Source organism: Equus przewalskii, chromosome 24, assembly GCF_037783145.1.
Source record: "Equus przewalskii isolate Varuska chromosome 24, EquPr2, whole genome shotgun sequence".
In the NCBI taxonomy this organism is placed as follows: Eukaryota; Metazoa; Chordata; class Mammalia; order Perissodactyla; family Equidae; genus Equus; species Equus przewalskii.
This window is the reverse complement of record NC_091854.1, coordinates 13,680,242-13,699,783: the sequence shown is the minus strand read 5'-3', so window position 1 is coordinate 13,699,783 and position 19,542 is coordinate 13,680,242. Positions and strand designations below refer to the sequence as shown.

The 19,542-nt window shown below is 38.2% G+C and overlaps 1 protein-coding gene across 7 annotated transcripts in view; it reads right to left on the bottom strand.

The window, feature by feature from the left end:
- DDAH1 (dimethylarginine dimethylaminohydrolase 1) overlaps positions 1-19,542 on the bottom strand; it is a 125,117-nt gene that overhangs the window by 28,550 nt on the left and 77,025 nt on the right. For all 7 annotated transcript variants that reach the window (XM_070592071.1, XM_070592066.1, XM_070592067.1 and 4 more), the window contains exons 2-4: positions 8,280-8,379; positions 2,203-2,276; positions 1,274-1,393 (exon numbers count right to left, since the gene is read on the bottom strand). In XM_070592071.1, the coding sequence (XP_070448172.1) occupies positions 1,274-1,393; positions 2,203-2,276; positions 8,280-8,373 (288 nt within the window). In that variant the 5' untranslated portion in view covers positions 8,374-8,379. The remainder of the gene's footprint in view (positions 1-1,273; positions 1,394-2,202; positions 2,277-8,279; positions 8,380-19,542) is intronic.

The following is a 19,542-nucleotide window of genomic DNA, read 5'->3' as shown; positions in this document are numbered from 1 at the left end:
GGGCAGAACAAGAGATTCTCTAAATGAAACAGAAAAAGACAGCAAGTTCAAATTCTGAGGCAGATTGTTCTGCAACAATTGTTAAAAGTCCTAGAAATACAATCAAAGATACAGTTTGAGAAAAGGAAGACAGAAAGACCAGGTGAGCTGGCTGAAGACGCTGCTGATAAAGCAGAGGGGAAATTCAGCAACTGGGAGGCAATGACTGCTTCCCAGACAAACTGCGCCAAGTCTAGCACTGAAGTAGAAGAGTAAAGACCTGAAAGGGCAAAAAAGTAAATTATGCACCTTGGGGCACACATATTTCCTCTTTGCCTAAGAGGAGTTTCTAGCTTGGTCCTTTAGTAAGTCCTGTATCCTGTTGTGTGGGACCACCTGAGAAGAAGGGGCAATGGTCCCAGCCTACCATTTAGCATCAGCCTTGTGACCTGGGGTGAATCACTCGATCTAGTTCTCATCTGCAAAACAGAGATAATACCACCTCTCTCATTCATTTATTCATGCATTCACCAGATATTTATTAAGGGCCCATTAGGGGCCAAGCACAAAGGAGCTCAATGGTGAGCAAAACTGATATGGTCTATGTCTTTATGGAGCATCTATATCTTCTCACAGGGTTGTTAGCTACAGAGAAAGAAAGTGTCTTTGAACTGGAAAGCACTGTGACAATGGAAGGTCTTTTTCGTTATCAATGACTTCCACTCTTGATGTGACCTGGGCAAGTCACAATTTTTCTGGGCTCCCTATTCTCCTGTGTGAAATGAGAAAAGTTCCTGTCCTAAAATTTAAGTATTCCAAATGCAACTGAAGAAGGTAAGGTTTTTAGGTACTTATGAATCATAGCATTCTGAAAGATTATTATGAAATAGCTCAGACCTACAAAAGCATAAGAATAATATGACAACCCCTGTGTAACAACTACCCGACTAAAGAGACAAAACCTTACAAGGAACTCTACTGGTGGCACATCTTCCTTTTCCCCCGAGGAAATAACGGTGATGAGTTTAGTGTTTATTACTGTGAATCATGGTCTTTCGAGGAAATGTGGTGTGTGAGTAAGAATGGTTCACCAGAAAAGAGTTCTTCCTACACTTAGGTGGTCCCAGTTCCTAACGAATGTTTGGTCACAACAGTATACATCAGAGAAAGCTCAAGTACCAGCCTGTTCTCTCCCTGCCACCCCTGCTTGCTGCCCACCCAGCAGGCAGAATTAGAAAAACCATGTGGCAGGCATTGCCTGTTGCACTTAGAAAGAGCATAGTTTTGTATTTACCTTGAGGGCCTTCTGCGCAGATTCACTGGATCCAATTGCAATTAGGTTAGGCCCAGCCATGCTGCAGAAACTCTTCAAATGCAAAGCATCAGCCACAGGGACAGTGGAGACCGCATAGTCCTATGTATATAACAGAAACAAGTGGTTTGTCATTGTAGAATAATTGTAAAACCTATTTAAACCTGTCTGAAACATGCCTGCTCCTCTGGAGGCTGCCAGGGACCCTAAATGTCTGGAAGAAAAGCTGGGACCCACAGGTTTTGGTCTTGCCAGTTAAGTGAAGACTGCTTCTAAGAAAAAAGTACAGAGCCTCCTTCCAGATGTGTGACTGTGCCAACAGCTTTGCTGGTTGATCTATAGAGTGGGCTGCTCTGGAAGGATGTGTCTCAATATCCTGGGCAAACCGGAGCCTCATGTCTTCATGGGGAACAGAGCTTCTTGGGGGTTATATCCCTTCCTGAGCAGTCTGGTGAGTCAATCTATGAATGACCAATAGAGTAAAGGGACCTTGAGAGGATGTATGTGCAATACCCAGCACAGCTTCCAGCACTTAGTAGGCACCCAAGTACAGGGGATCTTTGATTCCAATCTGAAAAATCCACATTTCATCTCAGAATCAATTGGGTCTCCAGATTTTTTTTTTAAGTCATTGATTGTGCCTGGAACATTTGCCAGGTGGTTGTATGATTACACACTTGGAGAAAACCGAAGATGTCCATAACTTTGTCTGTGGTAGCCCAATGACGCCTATTTATTGAGAAATTTGAATTCGATAGCTTCTAAAACTTCTAGCAAACATACACGTTAGGAATTATTTTGTAAAGCTGATGACATATAAATAGCATTATTCATGACATATTGATTCAATGGATCTATGAATATTTATTAAGTAATTACTCTGTGCCAGGCATAAATTATCCTTTACCTACCTTAAAAGTATCAGCCAAGATTTCAGCACCTCGTTGATTTGTCCTTTTGGAAAGGCCCACAAAAAATTCTCTGCCTATAACAAATGTCATGGAACATAGTGAGTAGGTGGCACTGGTGACGGTGTACTCTTTATCTATAAATAATGACCTTAAAGCATCACACAGTTCTTTTTCACCACAGAAGGCAGTTCCACTTGTCCTCTGACCTCTGATCTCCTTACACAAATCTGATTTCAAATTACTGCCCTTAGAAATAAACTTCTTCAAATTCAAAGAAGTGGAAAGTAGAAGGGATGGCAGCGGCTGAGGGGAGAGGGAACCAGAGAGTCAGTGTTTAACGGGTCCGGAGCTTCAGTCGGGAAGGGGAAAAAGTGCTGGAGATGGATGGTGGTGAGGGTTGCACAACAACATGAACGTAGTCAATGCCTCTCAACTGTAGACTTAAAAATGGTTAAATAGTAAATTTTATGCTATGTATAGTTTAACACAATAAGCATAAAGTTTTTATTTAGGAAATAGCAGAGTTAAACACATTCATAATCTGTTATCAGGAATTAAGTAATAGCAATGACAAGTTAGCAGTGCCTCCTTTTTTTTCCCCCTAAAAGAACAATACTAGACATTCTTGATGAAGTTGGATTCCTTCTCTTCTAATGCTGATGTAAGGGCTGAAGAAACCACCTGGGAAAAGTGAGTTTAGTGCTGATGGGGTCTTCAGGTCTGACCTCTGAGAGCTGTCTTTAAAACTATGCATCCATTTATTTCAAATCAAAACATCAAAGATGCCTATCTACAAAGTACTAAAGTTTAGGAGGACGTAACTTTCTACTTACTTGGCTTTTCTGAAATTCTACAATTTTTCTTCTCAGAAGGCAAAACATTAAATAAAAACGGTCTCCTAGTTATAGGGAAACAAACAATTATAGTGGGTAGAGTTAGGCAATACATAAATAAGGGGATTCCCATCCTCCCTTAATTCTTTGGAAAAGAATTCTACATGAAATGTGGAAAAAATATCAAAAGAGAAATCAGTATATTCTTGCCCCAGAACATTAGGGTGAAGTATAAGAAGAGTAGTCACGTAGAAGGAATTGCTCAACAGACTTCACAAATGTTAACTTTAATCTTCACGTTGTCCTTATAAAAGGGGTAAATGACTTAGGTCAAACGATGTTATGATAAACTCCAATGGCTTATGTGTTGGCAGACACAGGAATCTTGGGTGGCACACTGACAGTGTTTTGGTAATGATATGATTGTTTTGTCCTTAATAAAACTTGTTACATACAAATTAAAACTTAAGTAAGGGAAAGGTCTCTCACTTAACAAAAATATTATTCACTTTATTAAAAAAGTCAGCTGCAATTAGAAAACCCCAAATTTCTTAAATTCTTTTAATATAAAAATACTTGTATAAATTAGGTTTATACATACTTTTTAAGAAAAACATTTAATGCATTAAGCAAATTTAAACAAATTTATAATGGGGCTTCCACATTATTTCCATTTTGAAAGACTAAGGTGAGATAGGAAAGTACAAAGAAAAGCAAACTTTTACAAAGTAAGTTGGACTTTTGTTTCTAGCAGTATGACGAACTACATCCCCTAAATGGCCTTTCTGATAAAAATAACTAAAGTGCTAGAACAGAAATATTAAAAAAAATTTTTTGGTTGTTACGTCTCTTTTGTCATTTTCTTCTCTACCAATTTGCTCTCTTTTTCTTTCCCTTCCTCATCTCATTCTTTTATAGGAGAAACCAAGCCATTTGTCCTGTTGACTATCCTACATTCTGGATCTGGCTGATTGCTTCCTTGTGTATTATTGAACATTAAATTGTTCCTTTATTCTTTGTATTTTCAGAAAATTGATAGTTTCCTATAGATGCTTACTTCGATTCTTGTTCAATGGTTTTTTTTTTGATAGGGTTACTGGCGAGGCAGGGCTGTGTTTCTACTGCCTCACATCATGAGGTGCACTCCTGACTGTCACATCTTCAGTGATGCTAGAATGATCTGAGTGTTCAGGTGGTATCAGCCTGACTCCTCTATTATAAAGTTCCCCATTAAGCTTTCATATAATAGTTTTAAAATCCTTTATCATTGCACAGTTCCATTATTGTATTAGGGATCTACATTTACTGGCTAGAATTCTAAAAAGAAAAGCCTTCCTCAATGAAGTATTTGGTCTACTTGAAACAGAATTCATAAAGGAAAGATAGGCTAAATGCTTGAGTCTTTCCTTCACATAACAGCTATCAGAGTAATGAGTTGGTGTCCCAGAAACTTACAATAATGACCAAGACGTTTTTTTAAAAAACTTCATTATCCACTAATGAGTCAAAGAATAAATTATAGTGGAAATCAGAAAACATTTAGAACTAATGATAACAAAAATATTCATACTAAACCACACTGGATTCAGTCTAAAGCAGTTGGAGGGAAAGTTCCATAGCCTTAAATGTTTACATTAAGAAGATGAAAGGTTCAAACCAAAGAGATAAAATTCCAATGTGAAATGTAAGAAAAAAACAACAGAATAAAAACTAAGTTGAAGGAAAGAAAGAAAGATAGAAACAGGAAGAGGAAAGGAATCGTACAACAGAGAGGGCTCAACAAAGCCAAAAGTTGGTTCTTTGAAAAGATAAACAAAATTGACAGACCTTTGGAAGGAAAAAGAGAGAAGGCACAAATAAACTTTACCAATGAAGAGGACAAAGCTTTAGCTGCTGTGAAGCTTAAAACTGATATTAAGAAGATATGAATAACTTTACACCCAACATTTGGAAAACTTAGATAAAATAGAAAAAAATCTTCAAAAACAGAACTCTCCAAAGCCGACTCAGAAAAACCTAAATAGTCATGTAATCATTACAGAAAGAAAGTCAATTTAAAATCTCCCCACAAAGAAGGCCCAGGCCCACAGGTCCTGTTTACAGGGAAGTTCTACCAAGGTTGAAGGAATGCACAAGTCAAATAGTACTGATTTTAGTGGATAGAAAAATAGGAAAAATTCCCTAATACATTCTAGGAAGTTAACATAACTCTTTTACCCAGACAAGGATAAAGAGAAAGAAAAATTACAGGCCACGGAAATAAAAATATTAAGCAAAATATTAGCAAACTAAATCCAACACTGTATTAAAAACAGAATACATCATGATCAAGTTTGATTTTATCCCAGGGATGCAAGACTGGCCAAATATCAGAAAATCAATTAAAATAATTAACCACATGAACAGGTTATAAAAGAAAATCATATAATCATCTCATTGAAGAAAAAAGTTTACTCTATGACCTGAAATTTCATTTCTGGGTGTTTAGTTTAGAGAAAATCTTATCCATGTCCCCAGGAGACACACACAAGAATGTACACAGCAGCCCTGAAGATAATAGACAAAAACTGGAAAACACTCAAATACACATGCGCAGTAAAATGAATACATCGTGGTATATTCTTCCCACAGAATGCCACACAGCAGTGAAAATGAATAAATACTGCTACACGCATTCAGTTAGATCAAAAGCAGAAAAATCACACGAGAGTTCATCCAGCACGACCCCAATCACATCAAGCCATATAACAAGCAAAACTAAACAACACATAATTTACGAACACAAATATTGAGGTAAAATTCAAAGAAAGACAAGGCAGTGATTAACACAAAATTCAGTGCAGTGGTTACCCCAAGCTGGGAGGAGGGAGAGGTTGGGACCGGGGGACCACCTGGGGCTTCTAGAGTCCCAGCAATGTACTATTTATTAAGCCAGATGGTGGGCCCAGGTGTTCATTTTATAATTGGTCTCTAAACTGTACATAAACGTTTTATTACTCTTTTTTATATGCTCCATATTTCACGAAAATAAATAAATAAAAGGAGAGGTAAGTTGATGTCTACTTAAGAGAAATAGGATTAAAACAATTTCTGCTAGTAGCTGCTTGCCTGACTGACAGATTTTTCAGTGGAAACGGAATTGGAAAGCTGCTTTCCTTCTGTCCATTTCCTGGTCAATTATTAATGAAGCTCTGAATTACATAAGGAAGAGGACATGGAGCCCATGGAAGGTATTACAGGTTTTGTTTCTTACCAGCTCAGCCTATCCAAAAATTGAGTGGTAGTGGTTGCAGAATACTGTGTATGTAATTAATGCCACTTGAATTGCACACTTAAAATGGCAGATTTTATTTTATATATATTTTACCAAAACAAAAAAAAAAGAAAACACACTGATAAGTAGGGAATAGAAGGCAGGGCCAGACAGTGGATGTGAACGAGGTGTCAAGCAGAAAAAGATCTTAATATCCCAACACCACCTCAGTTTTGAATAAAATAACTTTTAAGACATTAACATAAGTATTTAACATTACAAAAAAAAGTTTACAGTTGGTGTCAAAGGCAAGCCTCAGTGCTTAGCATCTAATTAGAAGTTAGGGCAAAGACATTAGGCTTCAGATGCTGAGGAAAGACCTTTGACCAAAGGAAGAGGTTCCTAGAATAGGTTGCACCATCACACTGAGAAGATGTTAGGGAATCTGCTCAGCTCAGCTGTTAAGAGAACTACATGGCTGTGAGCCCAGCTTGTTTAAAACCATAAGTCAAATATCATTGGTACCTGCTTACAACAAGCTATTTATTTATATGGCTATGTTCTGGTAAAAAAGAGTTCTACTGTAAGGGAGTGTGATTTACACATCTAGCTTTTCACAAAAGCTTATTTTATAACAGAAACACGCTGTTGTTCTCTGCTGCTAAAAAGAATGAAAGTGCCGTCAATGGGAGACACAAAGAATATTCTAGGGGGAACTTACTAGGCAGATTCAAAGAATGCCTGAGTTTGCTTGGTCACAACTCGAGCTGAGAATGCAGCGTCGGCCTCCTTAACTCCTGTTCTGTGTTCTCATGGCTCAGAGGGTCTGCACACCAAACCCCAGGGGCAGGGCCACTGCCTATGACAGTGGTAGCATACGTTGTACAGAGCACAACTCCAGCGGATACTATTCCTATGGTAGGAATGGCACCTCCTGGAGCTGGGCAACATGGTGGCCCCACTTATAGGTATGTGACACTGAGCAAGGAACTTTTCAAATGTCACAGGATAAATACTCTTCCTCCTCCAGGAACATTAATTATATTAAAATATAAGTAATACAAAACATTATTTTTACATTAAAATGAAGATGGCTATATTTTGTCTATATACATGGAATTCAACATAAAATTCACATCAGCTAAAATATTAGACTTCCAAGAAGCTTCATGCTTTACGTGGGCCATTTGGGGCTACATTTTCAAAGCCCTGGCGACCAGCCGCTGCTGTTAGGGCTGTATCTGTGACACAGTCATTTCTTCTCTGACATTTAGGGGAAAATAATCTCTCACTATAAATTAAAAATTATTCTTGATAATCTTGCTTATCAGTATAACTAAAATAAATCAGAGGATCCAGATTTTAGCACCTGACTTTATAAAACAATAATAATATGATCATAAAGAGTTGGAAAAGTTAAATGCTAAAATTACCATTTCTTTAGTAGTTATGTCATATCCACTGTAAAAACTGATTCCAGTTACATCAATAATAATATTAGCTGTTTATATTTTGTTGAGTTCTGCTATTATTCATCTTGCATTAAGCCTAGGCAATTTGAAAATTATTTAAATTCATCTTGCCATCTGGGAATAAAATTATTTGTAAATGACACATCTTGAATTAATAATCTTTAAAAATAGACCAGATATACTGTTACCCAATGCAAAACCATGCAACCTATAAACTCAGAAGAATATATTAGACACAACCTACAAAGTGATATGTACATCCTGATAACATTTTTGTAACAATATGCAAATACACACATACAAAAGCACTAAAAGGACAATACACCCAAATATTGGAACGATTATCTTTGAATGAAAGATCGTTTTCATTTTTTTCTCTTTTGTGCTTTTCTGTATTTTCCAAATTCCCTGTGCTTAGCATTTTTTACTTTGGGAATTTAAAAAAAGGCTATAATTGAACAAGTGGATATAAGCGAGGTATTAAAAATATTTTTGGGTATAAAAAAGTAAATACGATACCTGTGAATAAGACATCCCCACCATCTAAGGTTGCATTTTCATCTTTCATCTCTACTATATTGAGCTGGAGTTTTTCTAATGCTTCTTTCATCATGTCAACCTGTTGAAAATAAAATGATTCAGATTAATAGCCCACCATTTTCTAACAAGAAAACCAATCATCTAAAACTTCTGAACATTGAATCATGCCCCCGTGGGTACACATGCATGCACACACTCCCACATACACCCTTGTGAATATATGAATATATGCAGTATAGTTTGGACCAGCTGTGATCATTTGCAGGAGAAGAAGTTATCTATCAGAAATTGTCCATTTTGTCCCCTTCTAGTCTATGCTCAAGTCAGTATTATAGTTCTTTTTTCTGTTGGAATGCTGACTAATTAGGACACTGATGGAGGCTGATAAGTTAGGACACTGTTGGAAGGATGACTAATTAGGGCATATAAGTCAAGAAAGTTAGGAGGCAGAACACCCAATCCTCCTACCCTCACCAGAAAGTACAGGACTCAATTCTAAACCTTAAGTCAGTCAGTCAGTCAGTCAGTCAGTCAGTCAGTCAGTCAGTCAGAATTGCACACACACAGAGTAATACACAGAAGGAATATCAATGACAATAACCAGTAACTTGAAATTTCAGTCCACAGGACACTCATTGTTTTCTATTCAAACATTTTCTAAAATGTCAGAACATCTAAGGCTTCTCTGTAAATCTGAACGGTTATTGAAATTTAACCTAAATCCCTAGAGGTGATTAACAAACACAATAATTGCAATCAAACCAAAGAATATTTGAAAATGAATTTCAGGGACGTTCTATGATTCCAGGGTAGAGTCTAAAGCTCAGAGATATTCTGGGCTGAACTGGGGAATACTTCCAGTGAGGTTTGCTTTAATACAAGGAAAAAAATTTAAGACATAACAAATGCCCTCTGAAGTTCACAATTTAATTCAAGCCCTTCCAGTGGCTCAACAAAACAATTTAAATATTTCTGAAGGTCTGTACAATCTTTAACATGATAAAGACACACACAGAGAAGACAGGAATAGGGGCTAAGGGGAAAACAAGAGATCACACGACACTGGGAAGAGCAGACAGTTCTGCCACAATTCAGCATGCCCAATATACATGGTGAACTGTCAATGAAGAGTTGAGGAGACACAAATACAGCAGAGTAACTTCTAACGTAACAAAACATGGAAATAGCTTGACAACAAGCCTGACATTTATGCAGTCAAAAAAATTAAAGAGGATAGGAAATAAAATAAATACATCATCTCATCCTTGCCCTGGAACTCATTTAAAAGTTCCATGAACCAGAGTGACTCAGAACAATAAAAAATTATTTCCATGGACGAAATGGTCTTAACGTTGTAATAAATACATCTAGTGATCTCTTTTAACAGCAGAATAGGTTTTCCTATGTAATAGGAAGTGGAATTGTTGCTATAGCATACAAAAGAAGCAAAATAACATTTACCATGACTTGTTGGGCTACAGTGAAAACACACAACTGTTTCCTTCTGGCATCTGCTTCTGTGCCCATGGAAAATTCACTGAGAGAGATCATGAGAACTGAGCTACTGTTACCTTTTGTTTCTATTATGCATGCTATTGCTTCTACCTGTAATTTAACATCTCAAAGATTACTACGAATGCAGTAATAACATGGTCTGAAAAGTTTGTATGCAATATCTCAACTCAGGAACTTTATTTAACTCTTAAGAGTTTAAAGAGAACAGAAATAGGGAGACATATATGCCAGTTTCAGAAACACTGTATTTCTTTAAGTCCTATGCCTTTCAAATTAAAGTTTTAGAGAATAAAATGCTTGTGGTTTCTTAAAAGTTAAAACAGCTGCACTGACATGAAAAAACTGGCTTTTGTGCAAGGGCAGTACTTTTTTTTTTTTTAATATTCAGTCACACCTATATCAACAAAGTCATCAGGATGGGTGCATACCACAAACTGTGATGATACTATATTACTTTCAGAGTTAAGGTTATAACAAGCTTAAAAAATTTTCAACCTGCAGTAAACAGTTCTGAGACTTGCAGGACCATCCGGCATCAAATTGGCAATGCTAAACCCAGGGAAATTTCTGGAGAAGGAACAAGAGAGGCTGAATCCAGAAGCTGTCCACTGAGAACCACATACTCTTGGCACAGGGGTTCCATGAAGCAGACAAACACGGCTGCAAACAGGGCCTGGCGTAGCCCCTGACACATGGACCCACGGCAAGCCAGCAATTCAGGCAGTCAGAACACTAAATATAACTATAAAGTAGGAATTTTTGCAGGGAAAGATCCAAACCACGAGCCTCAAGAAACTGCCCATTCTGTGGTTACATATCCATGGTTAATGTTGACTTAATTAACTTTCAAGAGGAAAAAAAAAAAAAGAGACCAAACGACACACCCACCCTTCACGGAGACACTAACCTTGCAGAGTGGAACTTAGCATTACTCAGGGTGGAGAGAAACTGTCAGAACAGACACTATTAAGTCCAAAGGCTGAGTTGAATGGGTCAGTTTGGCCCATTAAATTAGAAATAAGAAGGGTAAATTAGAGAAATGACCTTGATTAATTAGAAACTTAACCATATAATTTTCATACTTTAATGATTTACAAGAACTCTCTTTCTTCCCTTTTCCCTCCTCACGCACTTTGTTTCAATTTTTTACTTTTACTCCCATTTCTTTTTGCTCCATCTTTTCTCCTCCCGCCCTTTGCTACAGGTTCCTGCCCTGACCACAGGGGGTTCAGACCACCTCTGCTGCTTCCAATCGTCCAACCCACACGTCTTTCTCTGCAAGAGCTGGTACTAGCTTCGAGGTAATTCTTTCCTCTTCTGTCCCTTTCTTTTTTTTCCCCCTGGAGTACCAGTGTCAAAAAATGTAGGTGTTGGGTTACACATTCACAGTCACTCCACCGGGAACGTCTGTATAACGTAGTGTTATGACGAAGGGCCTGGGATCCAAATCCCAGTTCTGCTACTTATCAGCCGAGTGATCTTGGGTTGTTTAACTTTCTGAGCCTCATCTTTAAAAGGTTTCTCATCTTTAAAATGAGTGTTTAGCCATAATAGTAGCAGCTTCCTAGGCTCCTTCTGATCATTAAATACATGCAAAACAGCACACAGGAACTGCTCGATAAATATTCGATATGACTTTTATTATTTTGATGAATACCAGCTGCGTGCACCTAGTGGCAAATATTTGTACGATGAAACTGACCCACAAGAGAAAGCTGTTGATTTTTCTTACATTTGGACAAGTTTCCTCTGTTTTAGCTCCCCACTGACAGACCCCATCTGCTTTCCAGTGCATTAAAAATTACAGTCCTTTCTGCAGAGCCAATGTAAAGTTAGAGAACATACATCGAGGGCACGTTTAAATTTAAGTCATTCCAATTTGACTTCCTTCCAGCTCCTGGAAGCTGTCAGGCTATGCGGTAGATGTCTTGTCTAATCTCTGCTTTGAAATAGCCCTCTGAGGTACGACATCAGGTGGGAAGTGGGCTTGTCTGGTAAGATGTTCCACAGCACTCAAAACGGAGTCAGCCAAGATGATACAGAACGATTACAGTTACTGAAGACATTACCACTCAAAAGGACCCAGTCAGTCTAAAGAATTCCCCCTTTCTCAATGCCTGGTCTCCTTTTTTGTTCTAGTCTCTTCTTACCTTCTTTTACGGCTCTCATTTTTGCTCCCTCATTTGTCCTGTCATGTTTACATCGTCCGCCTGTCTTCTCATTTCACTCGTTTTGGGTTCTCGTGGTGAATGGGAAGAACCGGGGACTTGAACACGGGCTCTATCATTTATTAGCTACGTGATTTGGGACGAGGTAACATCGCCGAGCCTCAGTTTCCTAATCTGCAAATGGGATAGCATTTTTTCTCTAACAGGGATTATGTGAGTAACAAATAAGCTAATACATGCAAAGCACCTAGTCCAGAGCCTGGCACATGGTGCTCAAAACAAGTAGTTGCTGGTGGTGTCATTATTTGCCTCAAATTAACTCAGTGCTTGGATTCTGGCTACTTTTCAAAAAAAAAAATAAAGGCTAAAACATAACATTTTCAGCATTAAAATAAAACATCTTTTAATCTCAACTCCTCCTTTCTTCTTGCAAAATCTCCCCCAAACCAAAAATAGCAAAACAAATATATAAAGCCTTATGCATTTTTTATTGGGAAGCTATGTGTTTTCACAATAGCTTGCAATGGCACTGTAAGTAGTTTAATACTCTATTTAGATGCCAATATTTTCCAGTTGGTCTTGCCCAAAGTTGACTTTTTCTGAATATTTTCAACAATGCTTAGTTTGAATGTGTCACATCTCCACTTTGGATGTTGTGAATGTGCTCACGAGGCCTGATGAACAGTTCTGTGCTGCGGCTCCATTAAGAACCTGCAGCAACCTCTGCCAGCCAAGCCGCTTTCCTTTAGCTGCTTCTGCTCAGTGGGCTGCCAGATGTTATGACTACAAAGGAGGCCCTTGGTGTTGGCTTGTCTGCCGCTGACGTGTCTCAGTCACCCACAGTTCTGCCATGCACTGGGAGCTGTGCTATCAACTCTAACACCAGTATGTTTTCAATGCCCATTTAAATGTTCCGAGTCCCTTTATAACTCCTCATATCATAAGAGCTCTAAAATTACACTATCCTATTCACACTCTTATCTAGCTCTAAAGAGTTGAATAGAAGCAACATAGCTTTGTGGGTAGTGAGATGGTTTCATTTTCTCAACTTGTCGCTGATTTTGTTTTGCCTTTTAATGTGAAGTGTGACATGTAGATAATGCTGAGGAAGCCACTCAAGAAGCTGATGTGATGTCTCTACCACGGCAACGCACAGCTGGCTTGAAACTCGCTGATGCATCAAAGTTACACTGTGTTGTCGCTGGTCACACTCAAAGGCCACATTTCATTTGTTGTTGCCACCTTAATGTTCTTTGTTACTCAGCACATCTTTGGTTATTGTGGCCACCTGAATGAGTGAATTAGGCTGATTTTATAATACACAATATCCATATCATGCTTTCACATATATTTTCTCATTTGATCAACATTTCAGTTCAAAAATTGCTTACTGAATGCCAACTTTCTTTTCTTTTTAACCAAGCTACAAAGATTAAAAAAAAAAAAAATACAGTCCCTGCCCCTGGGAAGTTAACAATCTAATGGGGCAATATACCTTTTGAATATATAGTGACAATAAAGTGGAATATTTGTTGTGATGCTCACAACTCCAAAAATAGAAAGGGTAGGCATTAGTATACCCATTTTACATGAGTAAATTGAGGCTAGGGGAGGTCGACTGACTTGCCAAGGCAGCCTCCTGAGCCCATCCCCATGTTCATGTTCATGTTCGCTACGCCGCGTGATTACGATTCTCCAGAGGTCTCATCACAGAGCACAGTTCACGTGAGAACTGGAGCTCACACCTTCTGCTTTCCACCTCTGTAAATCTAAGTCCACTGGGTATTCCAAGATCCTATGCCGATGAGACTTTGGATTCCATGATCTCTTCATATAAGAGATGAAAGACATTTCTGTAGACAAGGACCTTAGGATACTAAGGTGCTGTGTGATTACAACGCTAAGTATACGAATAGAGTGTGTGAACCACATCGGGAATGTTCACCAAGGAGCGCCTGCATATTAATTACCCCCTTTAACTTTGGGATGCCTTGGGTTTATTCAGTGGTTCGTTTCTCAACTTTTCCACGTGCTGATTAAATTACTAAAACTAACCAAAACTACCAAAAAAAAGAAAAGGATCAAAAGGGGGTTTAACATGCTAAATAACTCAGTCATAAAAATTCCTACACAAAAACATATTGGAATCCTCTTCTATACTCTAATTTTAGGACAAAGCTCTTAGGAGGAATTTAGTTAGCAATGATAACAGCAAACATTTATATATATGTGCCAGACACTCTACTAAGAACTTACATTTAACTTACGTAACCCTCATAATCTGATGAAACAAACACAAGCATTATTTTGTTTTACAGATGAGGAAACTGAGGCAGGGTAGGTGACTTGCCCAAGGTCATATAGTAGTAGAGCTGAGATCTGCACTTAGAGAGCTTTGCTCTGAAGTTTCTGTTCTTTCCTATACAACTTGCCACTAACAAAAAGATAATTTAGATATCTATTATGCAGTCAAAGGAAAATAAATGTTAGAATAACTATGAGATCTATAATACTCTTAAAAACAGATTATGGTCCCTTTAACTTATTTGTTTGAACAAAAATGTGGACTCAGACATTCCGGAGGAATGGAGGGACAGAGGTTACAAATCACAGAAATCTAAACTTAGGTTTGGTTTCCAAAGATCCATGATTCTGCTTTCCTAAGCATACACAAACTAAAGCTAATGAATTTTGGAAGCCACTACTTCATTCTTCCAATTTCTAGATCAGATTATGAGAAGGAGTTATTTGTGGAAAAACACTTAAACAGTCAACAATGTATTTTAATTACAGTGAGATACAAAAGCATATGGACATGAAGACACATGCCAAACCAATCCAATCAATCTGGAAAGATGAGAAGGGTTTCTACCACATTGAGAAGTATGATAGGCAGAATTCTAAGATAGTGCCCCAAACCACCACCGCCCTGATGTACGTGCTATGCGCAAATCTCTCCCTTTGAGTGTTGGAAGGACCTGTAAATATGATACGATATCACTCCTGAGATTGATACATTCTATGGCACAGGTAAAGATATTTTGCAGATGTAATTAAGGTCCCTAATCAACTGCCTTGAGTTAATCAAAATGAAGATTATCCTGGGTGGGCCTGACCTACTCAGGTGAGCCCTTAAAAAGAGTTTAAAGGTCAGAGATGGAGGAAGTCACAGAGATGTTCTCCTACTGGTCTGTAAGAAAGCAAATAGCCATGTTGTGAACTGCTAATGGAGGGGGCCAACAGGGTGGCCTCCAGGAACTGAGAGCAACCCTCAACAGCCAGCAAGACATAGGGACCTTAGTTCTTCAACCGCAAGGAACTGAATTCTGCCAACAATCTGAATGAGCCTGGAAGAGGACCTGTGCTTCAGATGAGAACATGGCCCAGGCGACAACCAGGTATGCTGTGTGCAGACTTCTGATCTACAAAATTTATGAGATAAGAAGTGGGTGTTCTTTTGGTTGCTATCTTTATGGTAAGTTGTTATACAGCAATAGAAAACTAATACAGAAAGACCCAATTTAAACAGATTTTATTTTTAAAAAATGCATTTGTAAAGGCCTTTGGTCTGAAGCCAAAAAGTTGAACTAAATATTCACTTCCAAGTTGTTTATTCAGAACATGATACGCCAGTTCTTACACTGTTCCGAAGAAATTCCCAAGAAAACAATGTTTAAAATAAGTTTAGAATCCCAGAACCAACAACTTCTTTAATCTATTATTTGCTGAAATGTTGTACGGTTCTATTTTAAAATGCAGAAAACAAGTTGCAATACTGTTTTTTAAGTTACTAATCTAATACACACTCACAAAAATTAAAATGATAAAGCATGTATGTAAATAGTAATACAAAGCAAAAATGTGCCTTGGGCCACCCCAATCTTATTCTCAGTTCCATTCAGTCAGTAAATATTGAGCATCTGTTGTGAGCTAGACACCATGCTAGACAGTGTCTATCAAAAAATAGACGTGACCTCTGCTGTTTGGTGCCTTTAAGGTAACAGAAATTAAACATTCACACAAGTCAATATACAGCTATAGGTTATAAGGGCTATGAAGGAAAACTACAACATGCTTTGAGAACTAAGAGGGGTATATAAATGCATATAGAGGGGGTCAAGGAAGGTCACTTTGAGAAAGTAAGACTTAAGGTATCAAAATGTAAACAGTAGTTATATGTTCCCACAGGTGGGTCATCTGGAATTCTTCCTCAAAAACAAAAGAGGTTTCTGGATTATCCTCAGATCATGAACAGCTCATCTTAGTCTCTGAAAAACTAATGCAGGGTTTACTGTATCAGGAAAATGGTCACTAGAACTGGAAATTATTTAATACATTAAAATCTTCAAAAGTTTGATAACTTTTGATAGAGCCAAGTAAATGTCATTAATCCCGTAATTATTCTGGGAACTCACGACATTTGTAGGATAGTCAACAAGTTTGAAAGTTTTTATAACCACCTAGTTCATTTTGCTCTTCTTGAACTTCTATAATAATAACTGGGACATGAATAAGATCTCTTGAAACATTTCCCACACACTATTAAATATCCACTGCATTTTTTCACGTTGATTTCTTGGATTTCTAAAATTTCTGTTTCATTTCGAGTGACTAGTTCCAAAAAATTAACCAGGATATTTAACATCTTGGTTTCAATATTTGTAAGATAAGGGGGCAGAGCTTAAAAATGAAATCATTTCCAGCTCTAGATTTCTGAGTTTTATTCTCAAAACAATGTTTGGCATTCATAAATGTGACTCTGACTGTAATTCTATTCCCCTACCGTAGAGTTTACTGAAAACATCCCAGATGGTTATTCACGAGTAAAGTATTTTCGTGTTTAAACAAATTCAATCAGAAGCAAGAGGACGGGTATATGGATGGCGGAAACAGAGGACAAAATCAAAAGTGGATTAAAGAAATCTGACAGGGATGGGAACCCTCAGAGGTGAACAGAACGATTCTGCTGCACTGGGAAAAACTCTATCTAGAAAAAAAAGGTGTGTGAGTGTCAACTTCACACTAACTTATGATACTTTTGCTTTGTTTTGTTTTGAGTAGCCCAAGCTGCTGCTAATTACCTGCCAACAGTGAGAATAATTAGACTACGGAGAGCATCCATCATGCCTCTCCTGTGAGAAGACAGATGTCAGGCCCTGCTTAGCTGCTAATCTCTGCATACTTTCTCATATCCATATACAGTACAGTAGGTTCAGCAGCTTTGGGGTCATTGCTATCCAGTTCCCAGGAACAACTGTGACCTGAGGAAGGAGGATCTAACAAGCCCCAGGCCAATGCCGTGGGACTCAGCATGAAGTCGTTCTTTATGCTTTATCCTGCTTTAGACCATACACCTGTGCACTACTGTGGTTCTTTTCTCTGCAGTCTTCTTCTACTAACTTATCTCAGTCTCTTCCTATGAGTAGGGTCCTTCTCTGTGCTCTCCCTAAGGTTCTGAGCCTTGGTCTTACAACCCAGTACTGTAGACGGGCTTTCTAAATCCTGCTAAATGCAAGTGATCTATGTCATCTCCCTCCATCTCCTCAAGGCAGCATTAGTATCACCAAGATCTGAGGAATCTACCTCTTATCTGCTCATAACTCTGGCCTTCTTTTACAATTTTAATGCCACAGACTTAGCTTGTCATCATTATTAATAAGTAAAATATATTACGTTCTAAGTGCCAAGCATTGTTCTAAGTGATTTTATAGGGACTATCTCACTTGATTATTACCACATTCCCTCATGCACCTCCTAGGCTAAATCAGCTATGGAAGTTCCATCCCTCTTGCCAGGGACTGGTGCAAACGACCCAATTCTGGCCACTGAAGGGAAGTCTATTGAGAGGTTCCTGGATGCATAGAAGGAAATATAATCCCTCTTCTTCCACTGGACATTGTCTTGTCTGGATATGGTACCCAGAACTGGTGCTATTCTGAAAATACAACCATCATCAATGATGGCACGGCAGAGAGATGGAAAGAACCTGGGTTCTTGATGACATTGCTGAGCTAATGAATCAACCAACCCTGGAACCCTGGAGTTCTTGATATATCAGATTTTTTATTTCCTTGATCAGTTTGAACTGAGTTTTCTTTTAGTTCAGCTAAAAGCAACTCATTTATTTATATAACAAAACTGACAAGCAGTATCCAAAGAGTTCATATGAATAGGCCACGTTATTAAAACTCATTAAATTCTGATGTAGAAACAACTATTAATGGCAGATTTTTCTTTCTCTAGGAATACACCATCACTTGCCATTCAACAAATTACACAATATATGAGACGTTATTTTAACTGATAATACCTGATATCTTGGCTGATAAGAATGTTGATCAAATGCTATGTGTAACACTAAGACCATCTTGCTTATAGAAAACAGCAGATTACAACGATTTATAAAGCCAAAGGCACCCCAGGAAGTATTATACTACCTCACTTCTGTAGATAAAGCACAACTGTTGGAGCTCCATATGTCAGGGTTGGAAGCAAACATTCCAACACTCTCATCTCTGAACTAGGGTTCAGATCTGCAGGACATGTGAATAGGAAGAAATGCAGAAGGAAAGCCAATGGGGCCAGAGTACACACGAGAAATAAAAACAGCTCTGAGGAAAACTGGGAAAGATCCTCCTCATTATCTGGAGAGGACATGACAACAAAGTTCTAGGCATTCAAAGGCCTCTCCATAAAGACATCACAGTAAGACAGTTTCCCAGAAGAAGGCCGGAGCTTAGCTTTTTAGATGAAAAACAAGGCAGGAACTCTGCTGCTCTTGTCGCTCTCCTGACATATAATGTACTAATTCAAGTGGCCCATTTCCTTGTTGATGATAATGATACAATACATGTATTGAGTGTCTAAGAGCTACTGACATTCTGTCTGCAGAGAACGAATAAAAATATGACTTGTCGCCAAATACCAAATGAAAATAAGTGTCAGCTGCCAAAAGGCCTACCAAATTTAGTATATTAAAAAGTAGGGAACTGACAAGTTTCTAAAATTTTAAACTAATTTTCCCCAGTTGAGACACATAAAAATTTGCTGTGCATGTCATCCAAAACAAGCACCAGACACAGAGCTTGAAGCGCCCATAATTTTCTGTGAGTTCAGAGAAGTTGCATGCTGACATTTATAAAGGCCAACAGATTGAATGTATGAGAAGTATTTTGTATGTTCAGTACACAACTAATATATTGTAGGCATTAAGCTACTCCAGAAACCTTCCAACAGACCCCTGCTCCCACCCCTGGCTGAGTTAGATAGGACTTCTGTGTGCTCCCAGGTCCTCCAGGGCATTCTACTAACAAAAGATCTGGCCCCCACAGACTCTCCCTATACGTTTACTGAATGAACAGCTGAACAACTTTGCAAATTAGATATAATTTCTAGAGATGTTAAAACTAACTTACGTATAAGGCAAAAATATCCACTTTGTTTATCCAAGGCATAGTCACAAGGCAGGGTGACCTCTTCTAGATAACTCTTACAGCATTCCAAGGGTGAGCACATTTATCTTTATTTCTAAAGACCTCCAGATGAGAAAACTACCCCAG